Source organism: Polyodon spathula, chromosome 35 (genome assembly GCF_017654505.1).
Source record: "Polyodon spathula isolate WHYD16114869_AA chromosome 35, ASM1765450v1, whole genome shotgun sequence".
Lineage (NCBI taxonomy): Eukaryota > Metazoa > Chordata > Actinopteri > Acipenseriformes > Polyodontidae > Polyodon > Polyodon spathula.
The window spans coordinates 1,301,377-1,324,452 of record NC_054568.1 but is presented as its reverse complement, the minus strand read 5'-3'; the positions used below and the strand labels follow the sequence as shown (position 1 = coordinate 1,324,452).

At 42.6% G+C, this 23,076-nt stretch overlaps 1 protein-coding gene across 1 annotated transcript; it reads right to left on the bottom strand.

Annotated features, from left to right (window-relative positions):
- Positions 1–10,637: 10,637 nt before the first annotated feature.
- Positions 10,638–23,050, bottom strand: LOC121303697 (zinc finger protein 23-like). The gene is made up of 3 exons (XM_041234462.1): positions 21,955–23,050; positions 16,316–16,633; positions 10,638–14,222 (listed from the first exon to the last, which is right to left on the bottom strand). The coding sequence occupies exons 1-3, from the start codon at positions 22,223–22,225 to the stop codon at positions 13,501–13,503; spliced, it is 1,311 nt and encodes a 436-aa protein (XP_041090396.1). The 5' UTR covers positions 22,226–23,050; the 3' UTR covers positions 10,638–13,500.
- Between the last annotated feature and the right edge of the window lie 26 nt (positions 23,051–23,076).

Here is a 23,076-nt window from a genome sequence, read left to right as displayed (position 1 = left end):
TGAGTTCAGCCCTGTTAATTCACGTGGATTTAATTACCCGCATTCATTCCGTGTTCCTCTGTAACATGCTGAACACATGAATGAGGCATGTATTGATGCGTGAATGAACACTTCTCACAATCCTATGGATGCATCCTCTACTTAATGTGTAAATCTTTGTGCATGTTATATGCAAGTGCACAATTGTATCAGAAAAGGTTTAGGGTTTAGGGTTATGTTTAGAGTTAGTGTTAGTGTTTTATCATGCAAATTAAGTACATTGTAACAATGTGTACTGACAATGCAGTTATGTGTAAATACACATGTAAGTAACTGCTATATAAATGCTCAGCAATTAGAGGCACATAATGTAGTGTTACCCTTTGTCATATCCAACGCTGCAGAGTAAATATGTTTAACCCAAGAAAACAGTTTGCCGTTATCCAGACAGGGCAGGGCATTCTACTCTGGTCGATTGACAGTGTTATGCTCGGTTTCCTTTATAGTAATAGTATAGTATTTAAAAACTGCAACTCGGCTTTAAAAAAAAAAAAAAAAAAAAAAAAAAAAAAAAAAAAAAAAAAAAAAAAAACAAATGCATCGAACAATCCTTAAATATAAGAGTTTGTATTGTAAGTTGAAGCCCAAACACCACGTCTTTACAGGTAGTGACAGACATGTTTAATACGATGTTCGTTTGGTTATTTGTATGTTTTAAAGTGTTTCTAGTATAAACCTACCGCGAAAATGTGTTGATACAAGTCAATGGGAAAATTCAAAGTCTCAAGACAAACGTTTTATAATGGCTTAGTAAGCACAAAATCCCTTTTATTCTGTAAGGCTATGTGGCAAAGTGGCTGCTGATAATGAACAGGTGTACAGCAGGGGCGGTGCTGGTGCAATAATGCAATGAAACCAACAGACAGCAAAGTACGGGTGAAATGCTTTATTTATTATTTGTTTATAATCCAAGGGTCTGATGACCAGACAGTAAATAATAACGAGCTTGCAATACACAGCCATGTGTACTGCACAGTACTGAAAAAGGGCTGCAGTCCTGTCAATAATACCCACAGTACTTACACACACAATTAGACACACACACCATCACCAGCCCAGAGTGAGTGCTCTCAGTGCTTGTGGTGCATTATAGTATAATACGTGCTTTATTTGTGAACGACAGTTATGAACAGTGTTAATCGTGACTGAAGTGCAGTGCTGATCCGGTTTGTGCTGGCCCTTGGCGACAGCTCCGGGTTTGTGTTTAGCAGTCTAGTGCTATAATCAGAAAACACAGACAGTGTCCAAACAGACACGGACAAACACACAAAAAAACACTCACGAATATCTCCAATAAGCTTTCTCTGTGTCTCTCACGGTCCTTCCAGTTCCTCACCAAAAACCAAGCGAAGGAAAATATTAGCGATTCTCTGGCCCCTCTTATGCTACCCCGCATGACCCCTTGGCAAACGATTTGTAAAATAAATAAATAAATAAAAATAATTTCTTCGCTTACCTAACCTGTCCGGATTCTGCAGAGCCCAGCGTAGCTTTGAAATGTTAATGGGCTGTGGAAGCACTGACTCCCCCGCTTTGGGCTGTGGACACACCAACTCCTCCCTCTTGGGCTGTGGACACACCAACTCCTCCCTCTTGGGCCGTGGACACACCAACTCCTCCCTCTTGGGCTGTGGACACACCAACTCCTCCCTCTTGGGCTGTGGACACACCAACTCCTCCCTCTTGGGCTGTGGACACACCAACTCCTCCCTCTTGGGCTGTGGGCACACGATGGAGCCCCTCCTTCCTTCAGCTCCTCCTTCGATTACGTCATGGCTGGCTTTCTTCCTCCCATCCCATTTTATTTTTTTTATTTAATTTTTTTTCTTCCAAACCACCCATTACAAAAATAAAATAAAAAATTCTGCACTATTGCTCCTGACCTGACTCCTCCGAAGGCGCTGTATCCCACGAAGACACCATATGTCACAGATGGCTTTGTGTGGCGTGTGGGGGGTGATGTCAGGGTCAGGAAGCAAGTCAAAACAAGGTATGATGGGGCAAAACTGAAACGCAAGAGCGTTCAGCGCATTTATTAAATAATAAATATTTATATAAAACACTAAAACAAAAGGGCCAAACAAATAAACAGTATACAAATAGTACGCTGGTTGTGAAACCAGCATACATAGCAGTTGTTTAGTTCCTTTTACACACAGACTTATATCTCTCCTCTGACACTGTCCGCCTAATAAGCCTGGAGTGTGTCTTTTTATGTATCTTGTGGGTTGAGCCTTAATTACCTAATTTGATACAATAATTACCTTAAGGCTCCAGCCACATTCCCACAAGGGTACTAGAGAAAGACGGACGGTGCTCGACCGCCCGCACATAAACACAATAATAATAACAAATGAATACATAAATAAATAATAAAACACACCAGGGGCGGGCACCCTGTCACAGTGCCCCACTGCCAGAGGTCAGTACATGGGCACAGATTCAGGGGTCACTGGAGGTCAAGTGATGGGTAGAGGTGCAGTGGTCTGGATGACTCAACCCAATAGCAGAGGAAGAAAAACACGTATGTTAAAAAAAACTGGGTTAGTTTTTAGAGAATTGTCATAAATTAAAAGGCAGTGCATACCTGGGTTACATAACTGCTAACTTCCACCTGATCACTAACAGATGATATTAGTTAAAAAATAACAGCATTTGTTTATATATACATAAACTTCATGCTTATTTGAACACGGCTCTCGCCAAGGTAAGCACCAACTAAGACGTAGCTTTACAGTACTCTAATGTGATCCATCTGCATCTCCATCCATTTGCGTTTCCTTCCATCTGATGATGTAGATATCCTTCTGCCTGGTGTTGATGGCTGAAGTGTGATGCTGGCTCCAGGGATCAGCTTATTTTGCCTCTCCAGCGCATCGGCACACACAACGGCTGCGATGCTGGCTCCGGGGATCAACCCAGTGCGGTCTCCCCAGCGCATCAGCATGAAAACCGTCTGGATTGAGCTAAGTAGGGTACATCTCTGGGGTCTTCAAGTGGGCACCTTCCACATAATAACATTTAGTGAATGAGGGCCATAATGTGCTTGGAATGATGGGTGATAGAAGTCATACAATCAACAGGTTTACTGGTAGCTAGCACAATATTTGACCACTTTCTTGAACATACAACATTAGATTCAACTTGTGACACCACTGTGGCATAACCATTGTCATTCCTTTATTTTGAACAAAGTAATACAAACAAATGGTGACAATAAATGAAATGGTGATGTATAAGCCATTAAAAGTTTTGAACATTCACCAGCACAGAAAAACTACAGAAGCTTTTCGGAGGGCAAAGTGGTATAAAGGGCCAATTGGTGGCATGCCACATACATTCTTGCCCTTCACTACTGTCGGGTCTTTCTTGTGGTATCGCAGAATTCATTCCTCTTGTGGCTTTGTAAATTAGTAAAATTTAAATAAGGAACAAGGTGGTATTTGCATATGTTAGGGTGCAGAATTATAGCAACTATGACAGCTAACCATGCACACAGTCACAGTCTAACAGACCCTGTTCATGAGAAATCCAAACATGGTGAAATATTGTAAAACACTGATGTGTGTGTGGGTGTGGCTGTGTATGTATGTATCTAGTATGTGGGCACTGCTGTGCTATCAGTAGACAGGAAAGTTCAGCATCTGCACAGCAGGAAAGCCTATGCAAACCCTAATGCAAACAGTTAGCAACAATGTAAAGTTATGCCTATCTGATATGGAAATGTGTTGCAAGGCATTTTATTGACATAGTGGACCTACCCTCATAGCCACCATTGCCCTTGTGAGTAATATGCAGATTAGCAATATTGTTTCCCTGAGGTTCATCTGTGAAAGGGTGACAGTTAGTGACAGAGATGAGCAAGACAGTCTGGCCCATTAACATTAGTACATGTACATGGTGTGTACCAGCATGTTATTGTATTGGTGGTGGGGGAGATATAGGGCTAGAAACTCCTTACTGATGCTGCACAAGCCTTCCTGACCATCATTGCATTTCAGTCTTCTAGTGGAGTATCACTGCGCATCCTTTCAACAAATGTAAGTTTAGTTAATGAGAGAGATATCTGGGGAAATTGAATATTTACGCTAGTTGGGCACCAGCGATATAATGGGATATTGCAATGGATAAATCTGGCAGTATTTTGCAACCAGTGCAAAACTAGAATAAGTTCACTCCAAAATGTTATGTTAATTTGAGAATATTGCCATTGCGAACAATGAGGTTAGTATATATTTGGTATGCAAGAAAGAGGTTTAAAATATGGACTATCAAAAATCATCATTGCTGTTAAAGCCAACAGTAAAAAAACAGCTTTCTATCACCAAGGCTTCTTGATCATGTGTCTGAAACCTGCTTTTCTATCCACTATCACCGCTATATATAAAAACAGTTACACGCTTCACTTCCGCTTGGGACCACCTCCCTTTCGCACAAGTAGTCTCTCCACTTCTCTCTATAAGGAAGCGTTTACGACTTTGCTGTGCTGTCATTCGGCCTGTCCCTAGCTCCTCGTACATTTTCAAAGTACGTGGACGCTATCCTGCACCCCCTGTGGGAGCAGTGGCCCATACGACGGTCGTGACAGAGCATCTGGCGAGGTTGGGCCTCACCATCTGATGCAATGAGTCGGCTTACACTGGTGCAGTGCACAATGTATTTGGGGCTCCGGCTGGACTCCAGTACGATGCACGCATACCTGTCAGACGACAAACTTGCAGCTATCCAGGGTTGCCCGTCCCTGTTCCACCAGGGATCGCAGATTACCCTCCTATTGTGCCAGAAACCATTGGGTCTGATGGCCGCAGCCATAACAGCCATTCAGCTGGGTCTGCTTCTCATGTGCCCTCTACAAGCGTGGCTCAATGCGTTCCACCTCAACACCAAACGCAACAGACACCATCGGCTGACTGTGTCTCACGCATGCTCGGCAACCCTACGCTGGTGTAAGACAACCTCTCACCTGCGTGAAGGTGTGCGAATGGGAGTAGTGTTAAACCACCAAGAGGTGACGATAGACGCCTCCAACTTGGGCTGGGGGGGTGGTCTTGGAAGGCAGAGGAGTACACAGATCCTGGTCAGATTGCTGAACATCCCTGCACATAAACATGCTGCAGTTGCAAGCGGTCTGCCTTGCTGTCCACCACTTCCTCCCTGTGCTGAGTGGTACACATGTGTTGATCCGGATGGACAACAAAAAAATAAAACAGGACTTCTGGTTGCAGGTCAAACCCATGGGATTATACAAACTGAAGTGACACACACCGCTGTATCACTTCCATCATCTATTATTTATAGGTATTTGCCATAAGGCTCTGGACATTGTAAACCATTTCAATAAACACCCTGGCAGCTGTTCGTAATTGTCTGTGTGATTTGTACCTGCACTGCACTCACCTATAAAATTGAAATGATAGCAATACATTTTTTACTCTTCAACATCAGTTTATTATCAGATGAGCAAAATCAACATAGATAAATAAGCATTTTACAGAAGCACACAGCACAAGAAGTTATAAAAACAGTCCAATTTATTTTTCTTTTTTTCGACAAAAGGGTATTCCTTTACTTTGAGTCTAAGGCTGTTCACGACCCACACAGATAACGTGCTTCTCCATACCACCTTCCTGCACAGGGCACAGCTGTCCGATCCTATTTTTATTGCACTTGTCAACATGGCATTGGCATCTCTTGCGGCTCTCAGCGGGGTTGCCAGCTTCAGCTGTGGGTACACGCTTGGCAGTCTCCCTCTGTTCCAAATGCTTCTTGCGAAGTTCCTGTGCTAACTGTAAAATATATTCTCTCCTTGGTAAATTCTTCTCCATGCATTCTTTGTAAAGTACCCAGGAGTTGATGGCTGCTAGGTCCAATACATTGTAAAACACCTGAACAAATCAATTATTCTGGGTTTAAAAGGCATGTCATATGCAGACAGGTTTAAAAAAATGAATCTATTCAGTCTTGAACAAAGAAGACTATTTGGTAATCTGACTCAAGCATACAAAATTCTAAAAGGTATTGACAATGTTGACCCAAGGGACTTTTTTGACCTGAACAAAGAAACAATGACCAGGGATCACAAATGGAGAATAAAGAGGCATTCAGAACAGAAAATAGGAGGCACTATCTTTTAAACAGAGAATTGTGGGAGTCTGTTGTTGAAGCTGACACCCTGGGATTCTTCAAGAAGCTGCTTGATGACTTTCTGGGATCAATAAGCTACTGACAACCAAATGCGCCAGGTAGCATAAAATTATCATAACAGCCCATTTACATGATAAAAACCAACTGCATTTAAGTGGATTACCATTTATTTGTTTCATCAAATCAATAAAAACACCAGATGCCCAAGCATTTTTATTTTCTTTGATTTCGTTACGTTGTTGACTTGCTAAATCTTTTTGTCACTTTTTTTTGCTATTATTTATTTAGAGGGGCAGCCCATGTGCACAAGTCACAGTGTGTGTTAAAGTGGCAGGGGTTCCCCTAGTTCTGTCACTCCCATAAAGACTGTCAGTGCCTATCAGTAAAACAATGACATATATACAAAGAAATAGGTGGGCAAGTAACAATGAAATGAATTATCAGTGCTGTTATATCCCATCATACAGACACACCACTGTATTCAATCTCTATCACTGACAGGGTGGATGATCAGTGGGGCTGCATTTTTACCATCATTATTATTAGAAGGGCTGAAGAATGGATAGAGCTTCTCAGTGAAGGTGTCAGTGAAAGTGGAGATGTGTGATCTGGTCTCCACATGGTAAAAGGAGAGCTGCCCTTCCTCATAATCCAGATACACCCCCAGCTTCCGGGGCTTCACCCTCAGGGGGAGGGAGATAGAGGGACTAGCCAGAGCCTGGTACTCCCCATCCCTCAGCCACACAATCCAGAGTCCATCCTTAGGGCTTGCTGTAATTTCTTTGGATGGTCAGGGAGAGCATGTCGGGTGCCTCCCTTTCTTAGTTGTTTCCTGTCCTCAGACAGGATGAGCCAGTGATGAGCTGTATCAGGGGCCAGAGTCACATCAACTGTGGAGAAGAGAGGAGACAATAATGATCACTGAGAACTATCACCACTTCCACTAGCCCCGTGATTGAATGTCAAAAGAGCTTTACATTGTGTACCGATTGATTTTCACACCCTGCTCAAAGCCTCATTTCCAGACACTGGCTCGAGCGAGTCCAGCTACCTGCATTGCCTGTGTCCACACGCCTCGCCTCCCTGTCACTCAGTCCTGGAGTGGGGTTAACAAAGACAGGTCCAGGGAAGCAGCTGGCAGGGCTGGGTTTGGAAGGGTTCATTCTTCACTTCATTTTACTGATACTACAAGTGCATTAGCTGCCTCTGCTTTATTATAGTAAAATATTCTTTTTTTTTTTTTTATTTTACCCCAATTTGGAATTGCCAATTGTGTTATTAATCCCTGTTCACCACTGCAACCCCCCGGCGCCTCGGGAAACGGCGGCTGACACACGCGTCCTCCGAAACGTGCTCCTGCCAAGCCATGTTTTTTCACACTGCGGATCCACAGAAAAGCCATCTGACCTATAGTGCCGGAGGGCAACACAGATCTGAAATGCTCCACAGCAGACCCGCAGGCGCCCTATCAGCCACAGGGGGCGCTGATGCGCGCTGAACCGACCTAAGCCCTCCCTACCCGGTGCTCGGCCCCTTGGGATCTTCCAGCCATGGTCGGCAATGATATTCGAATTCGCGATCTCCAGGCTATAGGGCGCATCCTGCACTCCACCCAGAGTGCCTTTACTGGATGCGCCACTCAGGAACCCCATAGTAGAATAATCTGCTGCACAGAGAAAGTTCAGGTTTCAGGTGACAATTAAGTAAGTAAAAATGTATTTTTATCAATCTGTCCCTCTCTCTTCATCATATTAATAGAGCTCCATCTACATTTATCACAGTATTAGTAATATTCTTGAGCTGCGCACACAAACATATTGATTCAATCTGAATCGATATTTCTATCTCACTATCCCTCTATTCCACAGCTCTGACATATTATGTGTGAGGTTTACACAAACTTTATTATAGTGTGTATATATATATATATATATAGAAGGGAGGGAGCTCGAAATAAAAGCCAAGTACAGTTCTGAGTTTGTCACAATGACAGCGACCAAGGAGCGAGGACCCTAACGTTTACAGACCAGCAGCTAAATGTATAGCAGAAGTGGCGGGGAATTATGAAAGGCTTTTTGGTGCTGAATCAGCGAGAACATTAACTACAGTGAAACATTAAGGACAAAATAAATACGCTCTGTAGGAGGAGGGCGGGTGGTCCTGTCCCACATCACAGCGTCCCGCCAGACAGTGAAAGCAGAGAAAGCAATTGTTAATGGAACATTTATGTTTAACTCAAATACATATTTGTTTGTTCAACTTGATCTTCCTCTGATTTATTTTGTAATATTAATCAAGTCAGCAGAGCACTCGCTCAGTCAATGAAAAGTTCACTATTCACATTTCAAAAGGTGTTCGGCGAAACGTCACTTTTTGAAATTTCGATGCTGTTTGATTGCTTGTATTCATGACTGCACCTTACTCTGTATATTCATTTATTGGACATTTCGTTTTTTTTGTATATTTTAAAGCTATTTTAAATATAGCCTACTTAAATATCACACGTACATGGTGACTATATAAACACATTAACACAGACGAAATTGTTGCATATAAAATGAGAGGCACTGACTTGTCAATAGCTTTGGGGGAGGGGGTAAGTTCTCCTGGTAGTGCATTGTTGACAGCGGTTATGCAGAATGCAACAATGAATGCACACACTTTCCCAGGGCTACACTAGCACACCACCAGATCTATCTAAACACCTTTTCAACACTCCAAATGTACGCTCAATAAGAGCGTGTAGCCATGTGTGCTGCATTGCACCGAATCTCTGTCTGCGTTCTGGGATCCGACAACAGTATAAGCAGCCAGGGTCTGATCCTCTAACCAACATCACCTGTGACAAGCATAAACAACGTTAGCAAAGTGTCCATGCTTCCTATCAGCACCCTTTAAAACATGTGTTATAAATTACTTACCTAGAAGCCAACCAGCTCCATATACACTTGCCTCGTAATCTTCATATATCCCCGGACTGTCTGAGGATGTATGATTCGTGTGCTGCACCCAAATAGATAGATGTTCTATATCCCGCGGTGTTGACAGCACTACGTGGGTGCAATCAATAACCCCCAATACGTTTGGAAAGCCAGACACTTTTATATCTGGGAGAGCATCTGTCTCTCTGGGATAACAGACTTCCCGGTGCGTTTTTACAGAGCATTCGGGACCTGCAGTTAGTGGCTCTAGATCAGATTTGATCTCCTCATATAAGGTTAGTGTGATCTCTGTGCTCAGTCTGTATCTAGTTATTACCTCCTCCTCACACAGTCCTGGTGACTCGGACTCCTCCTCACTCTTCCTCTCTGATTTGCGCTCTTCTCCTATTTCGGAGGACGCGCGCTCCAGCCTCCGTTCCCTGAGTTGGCAGGGGGGGTTGCTAGCTTTGGGCCAAAGATAAAGACAGCAATTGGGTACACTAAATTGGGGAGAGAAACCAGGGTAAAAAAAATTGGAGATGACTAAATTTATTTAAAAAAAAAACAACAAAAAAAAACACCTGGATTGTGTGGGGCTAATCACGTTAGTTTGTTTAATAATTACATTAAACAATGAATTAATTTGAATAATATAGTTCAAATGAATGTGTGTTAATCAACTTGAATGAATACTATATGACCATTACCATATTAGATCACCGACTAAACAGACGATCTACTAGTTATCTGTTAAATAATCTGAATATTCATTCATGCTAATTAAGACCTCCTCATACTAATTTTATTTAATGACGTGTATAAGATCGAGGAATTACAATGAACATACAAAACACCCTCAACCACAACAAGGCAGGTTAAAATATCATAGCAGTTTATTAGATAATAATACTAATGGTACAGAAAGGAAAAACTTAACTCAGTAAACACTCATTCATTGGATTTAGATGCTTATATATATATATTTCTCATTAACACAACTAAAATTACAGTACAAGTGGAATCCTATTGCTTTCCTAACATCCAGTATAGATTCAGCATTTCATTCTAAAACACAGTACAGTCACTCCTCTGTTTCAATCTCAGTACAGGCTGCACGGCTCTGCTAGCCGGTGATGTCATCGCTCTGCTGGCACTTCCCTCAGCTCAACTACCCAGACATGCGTCTAAACGCTCACAGGCTCAATAACTCTAGTTAAACGCAAGCATCTATTATTCAAATGCAAACAAAACTTGTTCAACTTCAGTTCTTCTAATAGCATATCACAGCTAAGGCTGGACTGCAGTTGTTTACTAACAATTACACAAGTATACTTTGTAAAATGAGCTCTTCATATGGCAATGAGTGAAGCAGCTTAGTTACTTTGTAACAAGGTTCAAACTCTGAGGTTTTTCATACGCACATTAAAAAGCGCAATGTAAGATAACTATTTTATCAATTTCTAGGTATTGTAATTACCATTAATTACACTAGTTCCACAAGGGAAAGGTAAGGGAATTATACTCAACTGGTCCTTGAAGAAGACCTCAAAGGTCTGCAGATCAAGTCTTCCGTTGCAGTTATGTCTTCGCTTCGTTTCCACAAATCTTCAAAACCAAGTTGGGTTCCTTTATCTTCAAAGCCCAAGTAGGTGTTTCACACACGTCCTGTGTTTTCTTCTTGAATGCTCCGCCTCCAAAGGCAGACACAGTCTCGTTATGCTGCGATTACACACTGGAACAGAAGCTTGTGTCCGAGCCTGGAATGGTTCTTTTTGATGCATAGATAAACTGACTCGCAGACGTCTCTTTTTCCTATTAACAGGAGTCCTGAACATGGAGCTTTCGTTGACGTTCGTTTATTGCAGGGCACAGAATTTTCTTGCAGTCAAGTGGTATAAAGCTTAGCGCTATCTTCTCTTATGGAGCCATTTTAGACTCAGAAACCAGTTTCAGAAACCAATTCCCAAAGATCTTGCTGCAAATTGCCAGTTCTTATAGGACTTTTACACAAAGACCTATACATTCCCTCACAACTGTCTCCATTGTTTTTGGGCCATGGGTGATCTCATCCTGCATGGGATGGCCCCATGATCTTCTTTATGACTTCCCTTCTGCTGTCTCCAGCTTTCCGTTTCCTCCATAAATTCTGCTCAGATGCTCCAAGGTATTCATGATCCTGTAGAAACCCCTTTGTATCGGGTTCAGTTAAAGTCCACGGCTCACTCCCCCCTCTCCTTCGTGTAGGGTGATTCAGCAGCCGCTCCAGTCAATCGTTCACATGCTGCTCTGCATACTGTGTGCTCAAAATAAAATCCAACAGATTTTAGAGGTGCCTCATTGGCCGATATTTGTACTGTGGCTAGCTGGGCTACCCCTCATACATTCACCAGGTTCTACCGACTCAGTGTGGTAGATCCCTCTATGTCTTCATTAGCCACAAGGGTCCTTGGGGTTGCACGCTCGCATCACCAACATTAATTTAGCGGTAGCGAGACACCCCTCATCTGCTGTCTGCTCATTCTCTAATAACCCTGATGTTGCACTGCATGCAGGTCCCTACCCAACAAACTGATGCACATTAAACATGTGGATGCCACATTAGACATTGATCACAGCAGTGGAATTCATAGAGATACAGTGTGATGGTGGTGCCTCTTTTATGCATCTATCTCCTACTAGACCTGCTTAAGCAGTGCCCAGATATACACGACCCCCCCCCAAACACACTGGCATGGCAGTAGACCTCATACACCTGGTAGACCATGATGATGGATGTCTCTGGTGTTAGCTGTAGAGAGCTGGATGTTGTTCTTCTTAACTGGTGATGGCTGTCTGTGGTTGCTTGTGTTGCCTTGCCCCTTCCACTGCTTGTAAGAGGGTGGGAGGGAATGCAGAGTTAGGGTTATAAAATGTATGTATTTGCATATCAGTAAATAAAAACGTTTTTGGTACATTAATGGTGACAGTCTATACATTACTGGGACATGAAAACTTACAAATTTCTCTCAACCTTACAAATACAGTGTCGCCAAAATAAATAATATATCATATATAATTTACTGGTGTGTGTGTGTATGTTTATATATACACAGTTTTTAACCGTTTCAATTACATTAAAACACAGAATGCTCATACGTACAGATTGATAGTGTAACGAGCACAGAAATATGGACACACCCCAAGGCTTTCAGGTACAATGCAGGTAATAGGCAGCTAATAAGAAGTTTGCATCATCCACACTCTTACCACATAGACACACTTACAGACAGCCCTCCCCCAAGCTTTCAAGATGACATTCATACAACAAATAAAACAGGTAGAGTTTCTACAATTACATGTAAAACATCACAACAATAAATGCATTTTACAATCACTACAGCAAAACACAACATTTCCCACTCCCAGCTTCCTCTGCTGTTAATGGGAGGCCAGCCACCTCAGGGCCGTTGGCTCAACACTTAACGCTCACACAAAGTCAGAAAGTCCGGGAGCCAGCCGACGGAAACACTGGCCGCACCTGCGAGCAGGTGTAATGGGCTGGGGGTTGGCTGGAGCTGGAATGCTCCTACTTGGACTCTCAGCTGATGGAAACCGGCCCCCCGGCTTCAGAGGCGGCAACAGCATAGAGGGACCGGCGACCAGGCAGCCCCGGGCAGTGCAGGCGCGGCAGCCTTAGGCCTTGCAGGACAGGGCAGAAGTTGACCCTTGGGAGGTGGGTACAGGAGCTGACCCTCGAGAGGTAGCTTCAGATCCCGTGGCGGCAGAGGCGCCTGACTGATAGGAATGCATTACTGCTGGTTTTAAACTCGCTGTCAACAGAGATGTTAAATCTTCTACTGTTAAAATCGCCATTTAGTCCAGTTCAACTTTATAAAAGTGGAGTCTGCATACTGGTCCTCAGTTAGACTTCCTGCACTGGCACAAAATTCCTTTAGGTTGTTGATTTTTTGGACTTCCATAAAATGAATGTCCGTATTTTTTCTTTAAGTACATTAACCAGCCCATGCTGTAGTTTTTTTTTTTCAATCTCTGATTTCTTCTATTTCATTTAACTGTTCCTCATCTACTGTCGTGTCTATTTCATAATTTCTATCCGCGAGTTTTTGATCTAAAAGTAACTGTGATCAGGAGTGACTATTTAATCAAGCGAGTTTATTCTTTTGTTTTCAGTAAATATTTCTGTATTTTAGTCAAACTTACTCCTGGTTTAGGTGTCCTCAAGTGTCTGAAATTCTGAGAATCCTCTTGTGTCCTTCAAGAGTCTCCAGCTGACTGAACTTCTTCCCACATGAAGTGCAGGGAGAGGGCTGCACACTTTTAAGATTTTCTAAATGACTGAATCTCTTCCCACTTCAGCAGTGTTGAGGTTTCTCTCGTGTGAATGTGCTGGTGGATTTTAAGGTTTGCTAAAAAACTGAAACTCTTCCCACAAAACAGGGCAGTGATAATGTTTCTCTTCTGTGTGAATGCGCTGGTGTGTTTGAAGATTTCCTAACCGTGTGAAACTCTTCCCACACACAGTGCAGTGATAAGGTTTTTCTTCTGTGTGAATGCGCTGGTGTCTTTTAAGGTCACTTAACTGACTGAATCTCTTCCAACATTCAGCACAGTGAAAAGGTCTCTCTCCTGTGTGAACGCGCAGATGGATTTTAAGGCTTCCTAACTGATTGAATCTCTTCCCACACTGACTGCAGTGATAAGGTTTCTCTCCTGTGTGAACACGCTGGTGTCTTTTAAGCTTTGATAAAAATTTGAAACTCTTCCCACAATCACCACAGGCCAATGGAGTCCCTCCTGTGTGATTTCCCTTGCGAGTCTTATTAGAGCCTAATTGATAGGAACTCTTCCCACCTGTAATAGAATGAGGCAAGGTCTTCAAGTTGCCCTGGGTTTCAGAACTGTTAAAACATGCAGAATGTGGCATCTCTGTACTCTCCACAGTAAGAGGGGGTCTGTCTTGTAAAGAAGGGATTTTATCTAAGTGAGTTCTCAATGTCTTCACATTTTCTTCTTGGGGTGTCGTCTCTCTGTGTTTCTTGCGTTGTGGTTTGCCATTAGAAGAGTTTTCGCAGTGCGGTGATGGAGTGGAATCGTGTTCTCCTTCATCTACTATAGAAGCTAAAGAAAGAAAGAGAAGAGAGACAAAGGTTATTGTACTTTCTTCCACATTCTTCCACATTCACTCTTCTACAGGGCTCCCTGTTATAAACATGAGAATCTCCTAGAGTGAACTCTGATGAATACAGTGCCAATGAGGACAAGAGGCTGAGAATATCACTGATTAGTAACACTGTGATTGGATCTGGCATCACCCGGTGATGAGTCATGTGATCCCTGCAGCTCTGTAAAACTGTGGGAGCAGCACAACTGCAAACAGTCTACCAGAAACCTCCACCCAGACCCTGGACCACTAAATTATATAATTTAACCCAGTGCTCCAGATAAGACTTTGGGTCTGGGAGTAACTCACCCTCTAATTTTATGAGAGAGTACAATTTGTTTTTCCGGGTTTAAAATGCAACATTACCTTGAAGTCATGAGTAATCTCACCAAATACTGTACAGTGATAATGAGGTAGGCATTAAAGAGCCTTCCATTTAACGGCAGTGTTACTTTGAACTCCTGCGCAGCCACGCGTGTGTTCTGCAGGTTCTTTATCTGCTCAGTGCATTTTACTTGAGGAATCACAGACTTAATTATGTTACTGTGACAGAAATACAAGGAGTTCTGGTTGTAAATCTCCCTCTCGACCGGTGCTAAATAGCGAAAGGAGAAGTCTCTGGACGGGCTAGCCTGACAGTTCGTTTCCGAGGTCGGGAAGTCGGTCAGTCTGGAAGGAAGCGAGACTCTGTTGCAGGAACGTATTGACCTGGAAGGTAAACGAGGTAGCAGCTGCAAGCAATAGACGAAGCTGCAGTCGTTTACCAAGGGGTCACGCAGGGTGGCATAAACGGGGCCAGAGAAACGCTAATCTTTTCCTTTGCTTGGTTTAAAATACGAGAAACAGGAAGGACTGGGAGATTGTCCCTTGAAATAAGAAAAGAGTTTGTGAGTTTTATTTGTTTGCGTGTTTAGTAACTGCCTGTGTCTTTTCGTATTCACGAGACAGCTAACCACGTATCCGGGCCAGCACTAAACCAGATCATCACTGCACTTTTCACTCACTGTCTTTAATAAATGATCACCCACCACGAGCACTACAGCACACACCCGGACTGGTGACAGTGTCTTGTATTATTGTAGAGTGGATAAATACCGTGTTATTATTTTGGTTGTGCAGAATAGTTTGTGTAAATACCCTCTGTGCTTTATGCATAGGTGTGTGCTGCAGGAGGTTTATTGTTTTGGTCACCAGACCGGGAATTACAAAATAGTCTTTCTAACTTGATTACAATTGCCTGCCTGTGATTATTCCTGCACTGCATCACCCATCCCCTGTACACAATCAGCAGCCACTTTGCCACAGTAACTTACCTTAAATTATAAAATTCCATTCCATGAATGTGAAAACTACAATATAAAGCCACACAGATAAATAAAATAAGCAAATGCATTAATAAGTTATAACACAGTTTAATATTATAGGCATCTTGTTTCAGCGGTTGCCTCTGACGACGGTTCCAGTTAGATTTGTAGCTGGACTGGGGTGTTTACGCTTCAACCTATGAAGCGTTGAATTTTTCTTAATCTTACTGTGATTGGCTGCAAAGAAAACAGGGCTAGCCAGAGATTGGATGGTAATTGTCGGGTTGGATTTTCTCGTGTAGTTTCCTAGTAACTGAAGATATCGTATTCTGGGAGATGTAGTTATTAGTGGGAGGCGGGAGGGGAGGCAGACAAGCTGTGCAGCAAAATAACCATGTGTGTTTTTATGCATTAAATTTAAATGTAGTGTGTATTTCGGATTTTTTAATGCATAAAAACAGCAGCTTATCTGGAGCTCTGATTGATCCTGTTAAACCTGGAGTGGAATGGAGCCTCCAGGCCCGGGACTGGACACCCTGATCTAACAGCATTCTATAGAGGCACGGCAGTGGCTGCACATCTAGCAGGTGCCTCAGTAGCAAGGACAGCTATGCTGTAAGCCATTGACACAGTGGTTTGGGAGCTCCCCCTGGTTGAAATATGAATCTCAAGCACTCTGCTGGTGTTCAGTACCAGGATCTACAGGATTAACAGGCAGCTCAGTGCTGCTTGTCTTGTATGATTACCTCTCAATCCCAGTTCACATTCAGATGGAGACTCATCACACAGCCTGGATCCCAGCTTGCTCTCCTCAAGTGTACAGGCATTATATTCAGCAGGAAGTTCCTCTGCGATGGAGACACATTCCTGCTCTATGAACTCCTCTTTGATAGGAACACATTCCTGTTGAGGGACCTCTTCATCTTTAACAAACGGCAGCTCTGTAACCTGCACTAGACTTGCACAGCACTCCTGCTCAAAGGACTCCTCTTGTGTGGAAACCGCTTCGATCGCTGACCTCTCCTGTGCTTCAGATTCAGGGATAGCGTGGCTCTCTTTGGGATCTGTGTGAAACAAAATTGTACAAATTATAACTCTTTCTTACTAGCTAGGTTCCTCTAAAAAGCCAGCCCCTTGTCAGAATGCTGCTGAGAGATGTCAGCGAGTCATTCCAGTGGAACAATTTGTGAGATAGTTTTTTTTAATTTAATTTTCACAGCAGAAAACCACACAGCAGCTCAGGGCAGCATTGGGTGTTATATGGTATTTTTTGTACAATGCGTTTATATGATGGAGAGCACGTTTGCAGATATTGGCAACAGTGGCGGCTGGTGAGGTCTGTGGCAGGGGAGGTGGGAGTGCGAGTGGAGAATCAGCGCTCTAACTCAAAGTTAAAAAAGCAGACAATCTGAATAATAAGAAAAAGTAAATAAATGAGGTCCTCTCCTACCTCCCTAATTACTAAGGCTTCCTCCAAATATATTAATATTTCCTAATTGGTGTAACTGCGATAATTAAAATTGTCAAGTTAAAAAAATTCTAATTGCATCTAGCTCACTCTGTATCTCTCTCTCTCACACACGTGTACAATACAGGGTCAGTGGCGCTGTCTCCCTGTACTAAAAAATGACTGCGCTTAACCCAATAAGAGAACGCTTTCAAGCACCACATGTCTTATGCAATTTCAATGGGAAGAAACAGAGACAGGCAAAGCCCATGGAGGAAGCGTCACCATAGAATTGCACCTGCAGAGGCGATATATTGCTTGCAATCTCTATTTTTGTACTGTTAACACACACACACACACACACACACCCCATGTGCAGATGAATTGAACATAATAATTAATACATGATCACGTTTTGTGTGTGTGTGTGTGTGTGTGTGTGTGTGTGTGTGTGTGTGTGGTGTGTGTGTGTGTAATACATTATATATATATATATTATATATATATTATATATATATTATATATTAATAAAAAAGCCTCCCCTGAGAAACGTCCTCCGATTGGCAGCGTGTTGTTGTAGCTTTTAAATGCATTTCAATTAAACAAAGCAAGCTTCATAAACGCAATGCTTACTGGCCGTTTGTTTAAAATAGCCGAAGCAATATTCAAACCGAGCTGCTTATCGGCTTTTGGCAATATCATGAAAGAGCTCAAAGTACTGTGATATTAGAAAGCAGAACCAGGGAGGCAGGGACTTCTACAGTTAAGAAAGAAGCCATCAGTTGCAGGTTACTGTGCATTTACCGTTTTTTTTTTTTGTTTGTTTTAAGTTTTGCATGGAGATGGCTTACAGCAAACCGCTTAGCAACACTGTATATTGTAGCCTAATTAATATTGTTTATGTCTGCTTACTTTTAAAAGCAAAACAATTCCCTGTGTTTAAAGCAGTTTGATTGTTTTTGTTCACTAATCTATTTATGCATGTGGAAATGTCATTTTCTACAGATGTTCGCAAACCCGACTTTTTCACATACCCCCCCATACCCCAGTCCACAGGGGGTCGGACATGTAAGAAATAACCCACCCAGGCAGCGAGGTAAGAATTGTCTTGAAATAACCCTGGAGTGGGTTATTTTGCTTATAAAATGGCTACGTTTTTAAAAAAAATTAATTACACAAAATGGCTTTTTTAAAGAAAAAAGTAAGTTGTGGCAAAAAAAAAACAACATCATTAAATTGTTATTTCAGTAGGGATGTAATGCATGAGCAGGAAATAATCATTTGATGTACGATTCATAACTATGCGAGTCGTTTTACTCAGCAGCAGCTGCAGAATTTCATTCCTGGCTGGGCCCCAAATTTTCACAGACGGACCGTTTCTGACTAATATGTGTACTGAAGACACTCTACCAGTGGTCCTCAAAGTGGTGCCCGCGAAACCAGGCCATCGTGCCCGTGGCAGTTCTTAAATTATGGGTCGCGAACACATTTCTGGTGGGTCGAAGCGTGGGAAAATAAATACAGCTTTCATTACACGTTTTCCAACAAAAGCGCCACAGCAGTCTGCTGCCAGTGCTGTAGCCAATAGGAAAGTGACAGATCTGACAGCTGTCCAATCATTCATGAGCAGGGGCGGGGTGTTAATATGCTGGATAAGCACTGGATTTCACCGACTGTTACCAGAGAAGGGAAACACTGTAGCATATTTAGTTAAAAATCCACTTTCTCTGAATAATTGTACTGCAGATGAGCGATCTTTAAAACAGAGTATTGTTGACAGATTTGCCAAATTGAAACAAAAGCGAGACACTATTTAGTTTATTAGTGGTTATCTGTGTAAACATTCTATTTAACAAATATTTGCATTGCATATTTTATATCAATTTAAAAATAAGCACAGCACGCACATTACTGCCTGAGACTTGGCCTCAGAGTGAGCAAAGAATAACCCCCACTAAAACTCTTAATATAAGAACCTATGCAATAGTCAGCATGCAAGCATCAGCCAAGTAAGACCAATGTATGTCTGTGCCCAAATTACTTTGAGGACCACTGCTCTATACTGTCAGAAATAGCACCATATTCTCCAAGAACGACCACTCTACATAAAACAATGACAGCCAGACATCCGATTTACCACCAACAGGCATAGCAGCACAAATTCCATAACATTAGCAAGCTACAGGTCACTAAGACACATAAAGAAAAGTTTCTGACAAAAGCTCTCAAACGTGTATTCGACTTCCCAAAATGAGCTTACATTTAAAAAGCTCTCATACAGTGACTCAAAGTGGATGGCAATCCTTGCCTTTGAGCTTCAGAAAAGTGTCAGTTATATGGGAACAAAAACAAAACAGGAAAAGAGAGGCATAAGTTGAGCATAGCATACATCTCGGCTGCATCAGTCAACTGAATTCAAATTGACACAATTAAATGTAGGTACTTACACTACTGGCGCATTTGTTGATCGATGGTTCGTTTTCTTTTTTACACAACTTGTCAGGACATAGCTAATGCTTAAGACTCAAATATAGCTCTGGTTTACTGTAAAGTTGGCTAAACGTTCTGTATTATATTTCTTAGCAGGTGCCCTTATCCAGGGAGACTTACAATTGTTACAAGATATCACATTATTTTTTACATACAATTACCCACTTATACAGATTTTACTGGAGCAGTCTAGGTAAAGTACCTTGCTCAAGGGTACAACAGCAGTGTCCCTCGACCCTCCAGTTAGGAGTCCAGGGGCATTATTCACAAAGCTGACTGAAGTCTAAGACTGGACATGTCGTCCATTTGGACTGAAGTCTTACTCGGGAACTTAACCGAGTCTTAACTGAATTTTTGTCTTAACTTTAAGACTACCCTGGAGGAGGCTTAAGTCCAGATCAGCCATTGAAACAACCTTCTTTTTTCTCCCATGGCTCGACAGGTAATAATATATGATTTATCTGATGATCATCCAGATGAGAAGTGATTAAGAAGCAGACAGTTTTAAACAGACGGTCAATTACAACCCTAACAAATAATTTACTTATATATCTCCATCAACTAACCAAAGCAATGCCCGCTTTGTTGCGGGTGATATATATATATATATATATATATATATATATATATATATATATATAGTATTACAGTATTAAATATGTTAGCTCATACCATTAACATTATAGCTATACTTGTTGGAAATCTACGTTTAATTTCTAACAAGCAGCACCAAAAGCACGGCTTGAGAGGAATGAAGACTTCACTAGCAGAGGCAGAAACGCAAAAAGTAATACCAGCTCTGTTGTACTTTTGTCTTTGTTATCTAAAGCGTTTTTTGTTGTTTGTTGCAAAAATGTATTTGGCGCTTTCCACAGCTACAAAACAAACCTACAGGCTGTGTTCCTTTTTCATGTGTCCTGCTGCTGTTTCTTCACCTGTTTTCCTCTCTGCCTGGTTACTCCATTTTTGCCAGAAACTTTATCCTGTTTCTAAAAATGCCCACATCTCACTAAAAAACAAGAACGTCTTTCTTAAAGGGATACACATCTAAAGCAAATTGAAAGATATAAACAAATACAACAGGTCAGTTTAAAATTATTACAATTTTTTGTTTTAACAGAAAATTAAGAAATTCTATAATAAAATATATACATTTGACATTATTGATATTTACATGATTTTTCCCAGTGAAAAAGCTCAATGATCAATCTGTCCCTCGGGCAAGGGCTTTCTCTCGAGTGGAAGACAGTGAAGATGCTGGCGAGGACAGAAACGCTGCTCTAAGTTAAGACCCCCCCCCGAAAATTGTTTTGTGAAATAGACATAACACGGTCATAACGAAGTCAGCATAAACGACTTAAGCCCTTTTTATGGTCTAGGACTGTGACAGGACAGCCAAAGTGAGGAGACTCAGAGAGGAAGGTCCAGCAAATAAAATAGTTTAATAATTATGAAACAAAAAGGCACAATGGCCAAATAAACAGAACAAACACAAAACACTGTTAACAATAAATTCATTCACATTCACATTCACATTCTCACACTCACACTCACACTCACACTCACACTCACACTCACACTCACACACACACACACACACACACACACACACACACACACACACACACACACACACACACACACACACACACACACACACACACACACACACACACACACACACACACACACACATACAGGTGCTGCAGCTAACTGGGCAATTCGCACCTTCTCAGCTGCAACCCCTTACACACATTCCTCACACAAACACATTCACTCAGATCCACACAGCAGACTCACATCCACTCTAACCACCACACAAACACAGACAGGCTGCACCTCAAGTCAGCTTTGTGAATACTGCCCCTGAGCCCTAGCCACCACTCCACACTATGGAGGTAATTAGACAGCTAATTGCAAATGTGAAAAAATAACTAAACAGCAGCTGCACAAGCTGGGTGCTTGCGTGCCTTGCAATTAAAGAAAAGTTCATGTATGTTTGCTGCCGACGCGCTTAATTTTGATACTATACTATCGAAGACGCAAGATCTCATATGTCAGCCCCTCGAATCACTAATCTTTTCATTTCATAACCATGACACGGGACCGAGGTGGGTGGGACGGATATATATTTTTGAACCATGAGGGTGAGCGGGACTCGCCGCAGCGGATTACAGTCTGACCCGGTTCGGCATGAAATGTTTTTAATTGTCAATCGCTGCATAACTGGGTGGGTCCAGGCCCCTCAGACCCAACCCTGGTTTTACTGCCTCCTCCGGGCACGCTGGTCTCTGTCCGGCTTCGTTTTACATCTGCAGCTGAAGGCTCTTACACTAATCAAGCACTTTAAAACGTGTCCAAGAGCAATTCCAACAAATAACTTTACTATAACATGTGATTTTAAGATGTTGGATTGACCAAGCAATTCCATAATAAATGCAATCTTACCTTGCAATGTGAGGGGTTGTTTAATATCTGCCCCTGCAGCGCTCATGCATTCTCGCAGCGCTTTCAACTCGCTCTCTGATATTTCCAGTCTCAGCTTCAGACTTTCATTCTCCTTCTCCATTCCGCACATTTCTATGTGCAACTCAGTGAATTTGCTGCCGACAGCTTTAGTAATTTCCCACAAGACGGTGTCTACAGCCGCCTTCACTGCGTGCTCGATGGCAGAGCCGAGCTGCTCTTGAAAGAAGGACACGGAGACGCTGACGTCCATCTTCGCTTTGAGACAGGTGGAGCGGACTCCTCTTCATTCACAAACACTTCCGTCAAAATGTTATTTACTATTTATCTTTTTAACTGGAACCTCTCATTCAAATGCTTTGAGCATTTCCTCTGGCGCGATGAAGAAAGGGCACAGGCTGGTGTTACTTTGCAAGGAGCAGCTTTCGTCTTTGAGTCCCGCAGAGCTCTGCTGAAGCGTTTTTCTCCGTAATCACATCGAGAAGTTGCAGACCACCCTTCTGGGGACCTCAATGCAACACGGCGGGGTGCTTTGTCCCGGAACTCCGTGCAGGTAACAAACACAAAAAATCCTATTTTGTTCGAAAACATTTGAACACAATCCAAATACTTGAATCCACAGGAGACACCATGCTGCAAAACCAGCAGCGCGCATCCATCTCCTTTAACACGGCAGCATGTTCTTCCTGCCCTCGCTAGTAAAGCCGTGCCTGGGTTAACCGTCGCGTTTTATTAGCTGCATGAACAGCAGGGTTCGCCATGAATGTCTAACAGCGCTGCTCCCCTCGGCAGGGAGGCCGGCAGATCGGACTGGCCAGGTGGGGTTATCCAATAATACAGGACGGTCCCGGCCAGGTGGGGTTATCCAATAATACAGGACGGTCCCGGCCAGGTGGGGTTATCCAATAATACAGGACGGTCCCGGCCAGGTGGGGTTATCCAATAATACAGGACGGTCCCGGCCAGGTGGGGTTATCCAATAATACAGGACGGTCCCGGCCAGGTGGGGTTATCCAATAATACAGGACGGTCCCGGCCAGGTGGGGTTATCCAATAATACAGGACGGTCCCGGCCAGGTACGCCTCCTCGTAGTGACGCTCTCG

Excerpts from the sequence above, each read along its gene's own strand:
- LOC121303697 (XM_041234462.1), bottom strand. The coding sequence starts at position 22,225 with ATGGACGTCAGCGTCTCCGTGTCCTTCTTTCAAGAGCAGCTCGGCTCT. Across the intron at positions 16,634-21,954 it reads ACAACCCCTCACATTGCAAG|ATCCCAAAGAGAGCCACGCT; the intron begins GTAAGATTGCAT and ends TGTTTCACACAG. Across the intron at positions 14,223-16,315 it reads ATGTGAACTGGGATTGAGAG|CTTCTATAGTAGATGAAGGA; the intron begins GTAATCATACAA and ends TTCTTTCTTTAG.